At 29.4% G+C, this 12,457-nt stretch overlaps 1 protein-coding gene across 4 annotated transcripts in view; it reads left to right on the forward strand.

Annotated features, from left to right (window-relative positions):
* LOC145287823 (long-chain-fatty-acid--CoA ligase 4-like) overlaps window positions 1-12,115 on the forward strand; it is a 215,121-nt gene extending 203,006 nt beyond the window's left edge. For all 4 annotated transcript variants that reach the window (XM_080135687.1, XM_080135688.1, XM_080135689.1 and 1 more), the window contains 2 exons: window positions 70-345; window positions 3,456-12,115. In XM_080135687.1, coding sequence (XP_079991813.1) covers window positions 70-345; window positions 3,456-3,613 — 434 coding nt within the window. In that variant the 3' untranslated portion in view covers window positions 3,614-12,115. The remainder of the gene's footprint in view (window positions 1-69; window positions 346-3,455) is intronic.
* Window positions 12,116-12,457: the final 342 nt, after the last annotated feature.

The following is a 12,457-nucleotide window of genomic DNA, read 5'->3' on the forward strand; positions in this document are numbered from 1 at the left end:
AAGAATGAGTTTATTGTTGATTTTTTTTTTTTTTTTTTTTTTTTTTTTTTTCTGTGTTCTGTTTCTCAGATCGCAAGAAAGACCTTGTGAAACTTCAAGCAGGTGAATATGTTTCCCTAAGTCGAGTTGAGACTGTTCTGAAGATGTCATCTCTTGTCGAGCAAATCTGCGTTTATGCCAACAGCTTTCACAATTTCACAGTCGGGTTGGTTGTACCAAATCAGAAGAACCTCTGCAAGCTTGCCAGTGAGATTGGTCTCAACGGACTAGATTTTAAACAACTTTGCAAAAACCAAAAATTGGCCAACGAAGTGACAAAGAAACTCAGTGAATTTGGTGTTATCTGTAAGTGTATTTCTATCTCTCTCTCTACCTCTACCTCATGTGTTGTTTTTTTTTTTTTTAGGAACTTGCCTCTCTTACAGCCATAGATACAGTGAAACATGTTGTGATTAATAATTTTATCTATAACTGGGGGGGGGGGCTCAAAACAACAGTAGGCAGCCTGGGTAGAAAGGTGTATTTTTAAAATTAAAAAAAAAAGTGGTAGTAGGCAGGCAGGCTTGAACTTGTAATGTGAAGAAGAAAAAAGAAAGTTAAAAAGCAAGCATGACATTTTAACCGATGCGTCCATGCCAAAACTGGAAGTCACAAACGTTGGAATTAAGGCTCGTTAAATCAACGGAGACGATGATTTGCAAAAATGTTGATGAAAAAAGCAACACCTTCTTGTAGAAAACTGCCCAGTTGAGGGTGAAGGAATTTTTTGGTAAATTTTTCGATATTTGTCATCTGAAATGTCGAAAGATACCTATCTCCTCCGGATCTGTTGCGTGTCGAAAGTTCTTGGCAGACCTACACACACACACACATATACACTTTGCCTTTTATATATTAGATTATAATGCTGTTTCAGTTGATGTCAGTACCAGCAAATTCATAGCTTCACGATAATATTCATTTGCTAATATTGTTCCTTTGATGAGAATACATTTCTTTGAAACTCTGTGGATTAAGGAAATTTGAACTTTTTCTTATTTGAGTATCCTGCCAAACAATAAATTCTTGTAAAATATCATTTACAGTCTTAAATTTTGTTCTGACAAACTCTATTTCCTCCTATCTTGGTTGTATTGAAGTTTTTTTTATTTGGTTGAGATTATTGTATAAATATTAATATTTATATTCATTTTAGGTTTTGGCTTGTAAACTTCATTTTTACTTTTTGATTTTGTGGTACAAACTTTAAAGTTTTAAAAAGAATAAATGGAGTCCTAATTAATTGGAAAAAAAAATGTTATAAGAGGTGTGTGTGTGGGGGGTAATTCGAAAAATAGAAAGCGCGTTTCATATATTTAATAATCAGAAGATCATTCAACTAAAACCTAGAAGATATATGAAAAATAATTTTAAGAAATCAATGCAACTAAAAGATAGGAAACCTTAACTCCAGATACCTTTCGACCGACATATCTTCAAAAGTGAAATGTTGGCAGATAACATTTAAAACAAATTAATAATTACATAAAGTTGCTATTAGAGCTGAAAGGAGAAGAAAAAAGATGTGGGAAAGGGATAAATCAAAAAGAAAATAAAAAAATCGCTGAGTAATTATCGGTTTGTCATCATACAAATGTTTTTTTTACTATTGGGGGAATTCTAGACAAGAACTAAAAAAAAAAATGTACCAGAATTGAATGAAAATTTTTAGGATCACTATTTTCTGTGCAGTTTAGTAATGAAAACGCAAATGACATCTCTATATAAAATGCAAAAGTGGCGTGTGCGTTTTTTTTTTATGCCTAGGAAAGGCTTTTTTTTTTTTACGAGGGGGGGGGGTCTCCATGTTTTAGAACTTTTTATATACTCCCTAGATTATAATATCTACGATTTGCAAAGGGACGTCGTCTCTAGATTTATTTTGATTGACTTTTATAAAATTCACACTATTCCATCCTCTCGCGTGTTTGTTCGTGTTTTTCGTATAAAAGCAAAACTAATTGAAAGCGAAGGCAGCTTCCTGGCTTTTCTGCAGGGACATCCAGAAAGCAGTTAGCTTTGATCAATGTGGGGGAAAACCCTCATATCAGAAAATTGCTATTCATTTGGACACTCCCTTTTTGTGGGGAGCTGGTTTTCCCCAACATCATGGGGAAACAAATAAATGAAACAGTGGAAAGCTGAACTGGCCTTCAGCCAACCTTTTCACTTAGCAAGTCAACTTTTTGATTGACATCGCTAAATTTAAATGCTTTTCACTTCCTATAGCCTCGTAGCGGTAAGATGTCCCATTTTCTTTCACTTTCTTTTCCACCTTTGCGTCACCGTGTCACGGATTCGAGCCTGCCTGACCACTAACATTTTTTTTCTTTTACACGTCCAAACACATGGGCAATGCTGGGTACCCCCGCTAGTTAATAGATGTTTTCCTGCTACTAATTCACGTTTGTTATGCTCTAATTCAAAAACATACACTTCCATAATTAACTATGGCATTAAACAAGTTAAGGTAAAAAGAAATTACTATATTATTAACTAGCTGTATCTATCTGGATACAATTTAATCATTTTAGTTTTTAATTCTAATTTCTTTGAACATTTTAAAACTTAAGATAGACAATTATTATTATTAAATTTAAAATGAGTTATCCCCCTTACTGATTTTTATTTTTAAATTATTATTTAAAAATGTTTCATGTTAGTCATCAGGAAAAAAAAAAACCCCCAAAACTTGTAGCTAAATGCATTATTTTATTGACAATAACATGCTACAACAAAAACAAATGAAAATTGGCTTGTCTTAAGTAAAGTTTAATTTGTCAGTTTAAAGTCTATTTGAGTCTGACTTTGAAAATCTTACAGTATGACTTTATAGTATAGGGAAAAGAAGAAAAACTTCAGAAACGAAAATATCATATTCCAAAAATTATGTAAATTGAGTAGTTTTATTTTTATAAAGAAAATTATTATAAGTAATTAATGTGAATTTGTAGGCATAACATAAATCTAGTATGAGTATTGTTGAGTTCTATTTGTTTCTTGAGATATTTTTCTAAATGGCAGGTGAGACAGTCACTTAGATACTCATAAAATTTGATTTTTATTTAAAAATAAAACTACTTGATCAAGTTGATTTTTTGGAACATTTTTGTTTCATCACAGGTATATAATACTAATTTTTATTTTTGTTTTTTACTATATAAGATATTCTGGATGTAAATCCATTGTTATATATTTTGTTTGTTTCAAACATTTATCACTGTCACATTTTTCTGTATTGGCTAACTCTCATGGTATTCTTAAGTTTTATGCATTCCCTAATTAGCTGAGTAGCTTCTGTCTATTGCTAACAATTTTATGAGCATGGCTTAATAAAAGAGGGAAAAATTACTCCAAGAAGAAGAAAACAACCATCTTTAATTTTGCATTATTTTTTATTTTTTTATTTTTTTCAGCTTGTCTGGAACGCTTTGAAATCCCAGCCAAGATTAGCCTTTGTCCCGATGCCTGGATGCCTGACTCAGGGCTTGTTACTGATGCATTCAAATTAAAACGTAAAAACCTTGAGGAGAAATTCCAGACCGAGATTCGAACAATGTATGGCTCCCTGTAAAACTACTTTGGTGGGTGCATTTGAGGGGAAGAGGGCCGGACAGTTAGACTTCCCTCCCCCTCTCATCCATTTCCTATGTTTAGGGTTTACAGGAGACAAAAAGTAAGCCCCCTTGAAATCATAGAGGAGACCTCAAGAGCCAAAATATTTCTTGAAACAAAACACAATCTTTAGGTTCTTGTGTTCTTCTCTTCAGTGTCTGTGTCCCATGGCTTAACCCAGTAAAAATAACAATATCTGGTTAATTTTTTTTTTCACACTGGGTGCTAAAATTATTATTTTAAGATTATTATAAGATAATGTATCTATGATAATTTTTATTGGTTTTAATCTTAAATGAATTTTAATATTTTCCCCCCTTTTGTGTCTCAAAGAAAACAATGTTTGCAGAAGTTCAAGAATTTGCCCTTTTTTTTTTTTTTAAACAAAACAAAATAAGGCAAAAAAAAAAAGATTAAAAAAAAAATACTTTGTTTTCTCTACATATGATTATATGAAAGTATGGGTGAAATTTTGAAGTTAGATTTTATTTATTTTTTTTATAATTAAAGAAATTATTAAAAAAAGAACAAAAAAATAAAACACTTTAAATCTAAAAGAACCCTAAAATTATATCTTTTATTCAATATTTTAATTTATTTTTAATTTATTTTTTTTTTGTTTTTTCTTGAAATTTTGTAATACAGGTACTGGACGAAATATCTGTTAATCTTGTGGCCGAAAGTGGTCCAAATTTCCCAATATTTAAAATTTCAGCTTAAACATATAAGTAAAATAGCACTATAAAGTAAATGACAAATTTGTATTTAACATTAATATTATTATTAATACACTTCTAAAACAGAATCTGTTTAGACTTTATTTATTAGTTCACTTTCAATTCTTAAAAAAAATATACTGTATGATGTGTTATATAAAATGAAAGTTAGATGAACAAAAAATAAAATCAAAAATATAGCTTTTGGTACACTGTTTTATTTAATGTATACTGGTAAAATAGTGCATTATTTTTTAGTTAACATATACCGGTATGAAATAGTATACTTTTTAGATAAACTAGTATACATTGATTTATTGTTTAACAGATATCAGTACAAATTCATACATTAACATATTAAAAAAATGCAGTTACAAATTAATACGCCATTTTATTTAACCGATTCCAGTACAAAACAGTACCTATAAAGCACATAGTATATTTAATATTGGTCAGTTTATTAAAAGTAAAGAACAAAATTGTTTTAATGTGCTATGTCCAAATTAATCAACTTTTAAAGCAAATTAAATAGCCAGTTTCCTGGTATTTCTGGATTTCTATAAACCCAGGTAAAAGGTTTGATTTATGTACATTGATTTTCCTCTGCTTGAAATGCGTGTTTCTTTGTTATTAAATGTCAATTTGATTTGCCAGTAGAATTTTAAACTCAGAAGACTGAATTATTTTATTAACAAAGCATTATTAGACTCCTTATAAATGTGAACATTTACAAAGAGATAAAACTGAAAAGTGTTAAATTCTATTCGAACCATTTTTCAATAATTTTGCAGTGTTCCTGAATCTTTTAGATGTTTGTATTATTTGAACAACTGTTCTCATGTTGAGTCTTATTCTCACAACTTTTCGACCGATATAACCACTAACCTACTTCAAATGTCTCTTGTCAAGCTCAGGAATCTTTCTTTCAAACTTGGGAACCTGCACAGAATTTTGAACGCAACCCTTTATATGATTATGCAGTTTTTATTAGTGAAAATAAGTGATAATAATCTGTTTTTTTAAATTTTTTTTTATATAAACCAAACAATTTTCAAAGCAAAACATCTTTTTAACAAAATAATTACTAGGCAGTTCAAATATATCATCAATAAATTCAAATAGTTTAAAGTAGCTAAAGCTAAATTTACAGATGTAAACTTCTATGAATAAGATTTAGGTGCAAATTCAGAATTCACCTTGATTTAAAAAAAAAACAAAAAAAAAAAACAGATTAATCTCTATAATCTCTATCTATCACAGCACGAGAATGTCATATTCCCAACAAAAGCACATAAATAGATCAAGCTTTTTTTTTTTTTTTTTAGCTAAGGAAATCAAATTTTATAATCAAGAGAGACATTTACATCTGCCATGTTTAATAAATAAGAAGACAACTCAATTCGAATTACCAAAATCAAAATTAGTCTTGTAACCGCTACAATTTACTATGAAAATCACTAAAGAAAAACTACTTGATCAATTTACGTAATTTTTGAAATATGACATTTTTGTTTTGTGATAGTTTTATATATATATATATATATATATATATATATATAGGTTGAATTCTGGATAAGAACCAAAATTTCTTACAAAGTCCCATCTATGGCATAAGATAACACGAGTCTGCCTCCCAGCTGACTACAATAGTTGTAGTCAAGTCTAATGTAAACAAATATTTTTTGGACCGTCCTCTTGGATAATCGATTCCTCTTAAGTGACCTTCTGCCCATTCAACCCATTGTTTCCAAATCTCTTGTGGTGGCAATCATCGTCTAACTGCCGATTTCTTTAAACCTTGTCCATTAAGTGCTCCCCTGGACCGTGATAAGTTGTAACTGTACTCTTGCTAGTAGAATTTAAACAAACAAAACTTAAGCAGTTCTATAATTTCCATTCTCTTTTAATTGTATTTCAGACAAAATGTATTAAGGTATTTAACAATTTCCTGAATTTCTTTTGCCAACTTAAAGAAGGTTTACAAATTGCAAGAGGCATGTTTGTGAACTTTCATGTTGGCAGAAGAAATTGATAAGATCGTTAAATTTCTTTAGAGAGGTTTTTTTGTCTTCCCCCAATATATGTGTGTGTCGTTACAACCAGGAAGACATTGATGCTATTTTCCAAAGTGACAGAGGCTGAAGATAGTCTGACATAGGTGACCAGATATGTGTTTTCCTTGTTTTGAATTTGAAATTGATGATACCGATATGGTTCTGATCTTCTTAGCACATATATAAACGCTTTTATTTTTTCAATTTTCTTAATAATCAAGCACTCTGCTGGGGTTCTTTCTCACTAACCTTACACAGAAGTGTGTGTGTGTGTGTGTGTATATATATATATATATATATATATGATGGACTCTCTCCTTTCAATTTTGATGTATAAGTTCCTCCACAACAACTAAGTTGTTTGAAAATCTGCGTATATGATTTGTTTATCATGGTGAAGACCTTGTGCAGAACCAACCACACTTTTTTGATACAACTGCTAATCTCAGTTGATGTAATGGCTGCCACACACAATAGACTTTAGATTTTTGCATCAGTGTTCCTTCTCTAAGATGCATGTCTTAACGAAGACTGAGGGTGCATCTCTCCCAGTGGATTAAATGTGCCCCCAGATACCAATCTGGAAATTTCTACATCTCGACATAGTACATACAGCACCTAACATTCACAAATGATTATCCATCTGATATTGGCAAGGTTGATCATATGTGTGTGTGTGTGTATATATATATATATATATATATATATTATACACGCACTCATAGTTTTGCAAAATAATGAAAAACAACAAATGATATGTGAAATAGATAAAGAATTAAATAATCTATTAATATAGATGCAGTACGTTTTGTCATTATGGATTTAAAAAACTAGCTTGTTCATGGTTAATTGGTTGTCATCTCTGGTTCAAAATTTACTGGTCAGCTTTTGGCATTTGAATAACTATTTTGATTAGTTTTTTTTTAATAAGGAATCAAGCTCTAAACTCTTATTTGCTTTATTAATAAAAAAAAATTAAGAAAATTCAATGAGAAAAAAAAAACTGATTTTGTATTTTTATCCCCCTTCCCCTTCTTCCCTTATCCACTTTCCATCATCAAAACCATTGTTTGTCATTTGTTTCTGAGTTTTTTTTTTTTTTTTTTTCAAAGTTTTAACAAAATTTTTATTTTATTTTTCTTGCTTTAAAGTCTAAAAATTAATTCAAAAAAGAAGAAAATTCTTAGTTTTGCTGTCATAATAAAATAAAGAACTAACACCTGCACATGCTTGTATACTTTTACATATGCAACAGACACACTCACATACTGACTTGTGCATACACATACACAAACGCTTATAAATACGAACACTTGCCAATGCTAAAATATTAAGATGAAGAAAGGGAAAATTGAAAAAAAAATAATGGTATTAACATTTCATTTTCATGTATTTCAAGAGTGAGACAAGAAATTAAAATATCAAAAAAGGAGCACAAATGCAAAGACTTGTTTAAACTTGTTTCACTCATGAAAAAACATCTTTGCTACATGAGAGTGAGACATTGATATCATATTGACTTTTGCTTTTTGTCTCTTGTATTTTTCAGACATGCAAATAGATCAAAATGTATTTGTTCTGATCATTCTCAGGAGGTCATTTCCCAAAGCATTACTTCCTCCTTAGTTTATTGCCAGAGGTAGATATACCAAATAATGGTAACAGGCTAATTATGGCAAATTTTGCACCCTCCCAAACTATCCTTTTTTTTTGGAGGTGGGTGGGTGAGGCTGAATTGCTCACAATTAAACTGATCTTGTTTCAAACTTTGCTGCAATGGAAGGCAGATTAACATTGGTATATGTGCTAACACATCCATACATTCACATGCATAAAATGCACACATGCAGAAAATTTCCACAAGATTAGAAAATGTATTTTTTTAAATCTTATAAACCCATTATCTTTTTAATGACTGTTTCTACAATGTAATATTACTTTGTCACTTGTAAAGACTACAATTTCTACTTTTGTATGACTGGAGATTCCATGGAATAGCTTCCCTCCATAATTGTCTGTTTTTTTTTTTTTCTTTTTTTTTTTTCACATACAAAAAAAAAGTAAAAGCGAAAACTATTTTAGGATCTTATTTATTTTTTATTTTTGTCAATATTTCTTATTTTAAACTGTCTTGGTATAAAATAATGAAATATGTTGGCTCCTATATATAAAAATAAAATAATCTTTCCTTTGACTTCAAAGAATAATTTTGGGCCATTTTTAAAACTTTTTTTTTTTTTTTTGAAATCTAATAAATTAAAAAAAAATTTCAAAACCTTTTATTTTTGGATACATTCCAATTCAATGATCTCTAAATTTTTTTTATTTTTTTTTTAATTTAATTTTTTTTTTTAAATCTGTATTTTATGTATCCATCAACCAGCTTTCTCCAATTTTTTTTTTTTTTTTGTTAATCTCATCATACATTTCTTTTACACAACGTATGCAACAGGGGATGACTGCTGTATGAGTCTGGGTACTGATTAGTACACAATGCATGATGCTTCCTTCCTATTTTAGACTACTACTCCTCTCTTTGTTCATCTCTTTTTATTACTAGTTCTGTTTCTTCTCCCTCCACCCCCATCACACACTCAGAGCTTTGCCGCCATCTTAGTTATTTATTTTTTTATCCATGGCTAAAGATGACATGCACTCAGGCTTGCATTTTTAATTCTACCTTTTAAGATGTCTGTAGGAAAGGAACAATTATAAATTGTCCTGTTTGGATATATTGCAATCAGTTTTGGAAAGGAAAATGAGACTTTGTTATAACTGACTTAAATAATTTTGTCTGTCTCCTGAAAACTAGCCCAGTCTAATTACAAGCAATTATTTGTGAAAATGAGACTTTTATAATTATGGATGATCTAAAGAACCTATATAGTCCAGTGATAATATGGATATAGACATATAAAGTATACATTTGAATAAGCCATGATTTGAATGAATCGTGCTAAGAGATGAATGTGTTATAAAAATAGAAAGACAGCATTGAGAAAAAGGAACGAAAATAAAAACTGCAGAAAAGAACAGGTGAAAAAAACCCTTCAATATTGGGAGTCCATGTATATGTCATTATCACTGTTGGTTTCATATTAGAGAGGACTAGTATCCAGGAGAGTTGGAAAAATGATAAATATTACAAGATACAATATTACAAAAAACAAAGTCCCATTTTCCTAAATAAAACATGCTTGCAAATAAATGATCAAAACACAGAATAGATCAACTTTTTGGATGTGTGAAAATTGAAAGTATTTAAAATCTTATTTTGGACCTGATTTTTTTATTTTTTATATTATTTTTTGACTCCATCAATGCAGTCCCCAAATAAGCCCAACAAAAAAACGAATCTTAAATCTGTCTTTCCATGTTGTATTTTAGGTGAGACTTTTTTGTATGATAAAACTAAATGTTATGAAATGTCATCTCGCTCTGAATCCAAAAATGATTAATTGTGGGATAATTAAACGAGAAAAAATTGTTTCAGAATTTTTTTAGATGGGAATTAATAATTTGGATTTGGATTCTTCCAACTCCACTCATTATCTTGGTTGTTTATATTCACAACATTTCGACCAATGTAACTGACAACCTTCTTCAGGTTCATTGTTTCAAACTTGGTAATCTTCTATTGGCTCAGGTTGAAAATTGCAGTTAGATGAAAAAAATGAAATGAAATTTGAAAAAAAAAAAAAAAAAAAAATTTTGAATAAGTTTTCTTGAAAATCCCATACCATAAATGTTATGCTAAATTTCCTGAACTTAAAAAAATTTGAATGTAAAAACAAAAAAAAGTAGAAAAGCATTTTTAATAATTGAATGTGATACATGGGACTTCTGAGTGAAAGTAAATTATGGTTTCAGAGAGAGATTTCAAAAAAAAAAAAAAATTTTTTTTTTTTTTTAATAATCTGAAAAAGTTGTTCTTAACTGTGCTCATTATAGAATAAACGGGCTAGAAGAAAAAAAAAGAAAGGATTTTCCTATACATCCACAAAATTGATAACATTTAAAATGCACTTACATGCATATATTAAATGTATAAACATCTTTTTTAATACTCTAAGTGCACTCAATAAAAACAAGCTTAGTCGACTACTAGTAGTAGTCATCATCATAGTAGTAGTGATAATCTATAATCTTCATCCATTTAAATTTTTTTTTTTTTTTTACAGAGGCAAGGCATAAAATCTTATCTTTGATACAATTCTGCTAACGGTAATCTTTGAAACAGTGTCTCCAAAAATTATATGTATATACATACAGAAGGTCATAGGCTATAATTTAGAAAGTCTTAAAGTAATAGATTATTTAATTTTTAACTGCAAGAAGCTACCAGTATTTAAACATTTTTTTAAAATTAAATTTTACTAAATAAACCCATTATTTTACTTTCATCTGATTTGTCTTTTATTTTTGTTCATTAGCAACTTCTTTACTTGCAGGGCTACCCAGTGTTGCTCGGAGCCACATAAAAAACTAAATAGATGTTAAATAGTGCTAAGTTTCTCACCTCCCTAGAAAAGAAATTCCTTATTTTTTATGTGAGGAGCAAAAAAAGTAAAATTTAGGATACCTCCAGAGCACTACTAAAACGAAGTTTCTCCAATCTCCTGCCTTTCTAGAGAAATGACAATAGTTAAGAAACAATAAATCAAATCCATAGCTAGCATCTTTCAATTTGAAAAAAAAAAAATGCTGATTCATTTCCTCAACTATTAATACATGATAACATTAAAAATTGTGTTTAATTCTTGATAATATTCAATGATACAAATGGCCATTTCATCTTTAAATGTTTTTTACTAAAATTTAGATATTATTTTTGAAGGGCAACACTGATTAAAAGAACAAAAATATCAGCTTTGTAGGGGTTTTTGAAGTTTTAACTGGACATACAAGTGCACAGACAACTGCCCTCTATCTGTAATATAGTCTAACAGGGCTATCCAATGTTGTCTGAGACAAAAGTATAACTTATTTCTATTAAAACTTCTATCTCCAACCCCCATATTTCTCAGCCTATTATTCTCTAAATGGATATACATACACATACAACTTTCCTTTATATAAGTAATGAGTTGGAATTTTCTTTTCAAATTAGTAAAAAATAACACTGAAATTCCATATAGGTTTTATTGTTTCTTACTGTTAGCAGAATTGTGCCCCTCCCTCTCTCTCTTTCAAACTATAAAGTGTTCGCTAATATACCAAATGAAACCTGTTCTTATGTATTGGATTTGTTGCTAAACTCTTTTTATTTCTGTGTGGGTTTGATTTTATAGTTTAAAAAAAAAATATGATTTGACATTTTGCGAAGGAAAAAAAATCAGATTTGAAATTACAAAAAAACTTTATAAATTAGTTTATAGCAATGTATTTTTTTTTTTTTTTTTATTCATCTGCCCTCAAAAATCACTTTTCTTTTGCTGTTTGTATTAAAAGACTGAAGAATAAAATTAAAAATAGCTTCTCTCACCATTTTAATAAAAAAATAAAATAAAAAGATTTTTTTCCAGAGTGAATAAAACTAATCAAAGTGTGAACATTTTTTCGTTTTCTTCCCCCTTTTTTTTATTTTCCTTTACAAAAAGCAATCCCAGTTTTTTCTTCTTGGGACTGAATGAAAGAAAAAAAAATCTTTGTGACTGCATACATGAAAGAATAAAATTGTATAACATGTAATTGGGAAGTTATTTTCATTCCTTTGAGTTCGTGTGTCCCAAAAAAGTTATTTTCATTCCTTTGAGTGCGTGTGACCAAAAAAAAAAAAAAATGAATAATTAAATAAAAATTTATTCATTTTTTGTCTTAACATTTTTTCTAACCCATTAGGTCCCACTGTCCTAGGATACCTAATAATTTCTCTAAAATCTATAATAAATAATAGCACTGTTTACTGCATAGTTACTTCGAAGAAAAGATAAAATTAATCTATATTCATCAACTTCTCTCCAATGGTTGTTGAAACTTGGTGGGTGGGGGGGATATTCTTAGGAATTTTACTGAAATTCTATTGGTTAGATG

The sequence above is a fragment of the Euprymna scolopes genome, chromosome 11, assembly GCF_053919585.1.
Source record: "Euprymna scolopes isolate OS-2025 chromosome 11, ASM5391958v1, whole genome shotgun sequence".
NCBI classification, from domain to species: domain Eukaryota; kingdom Metazoa; phylum Mollusca; class Cephalopoda; order Sepiida; family Sepiolidae; genus Euprymna; species Euprymna scolopes.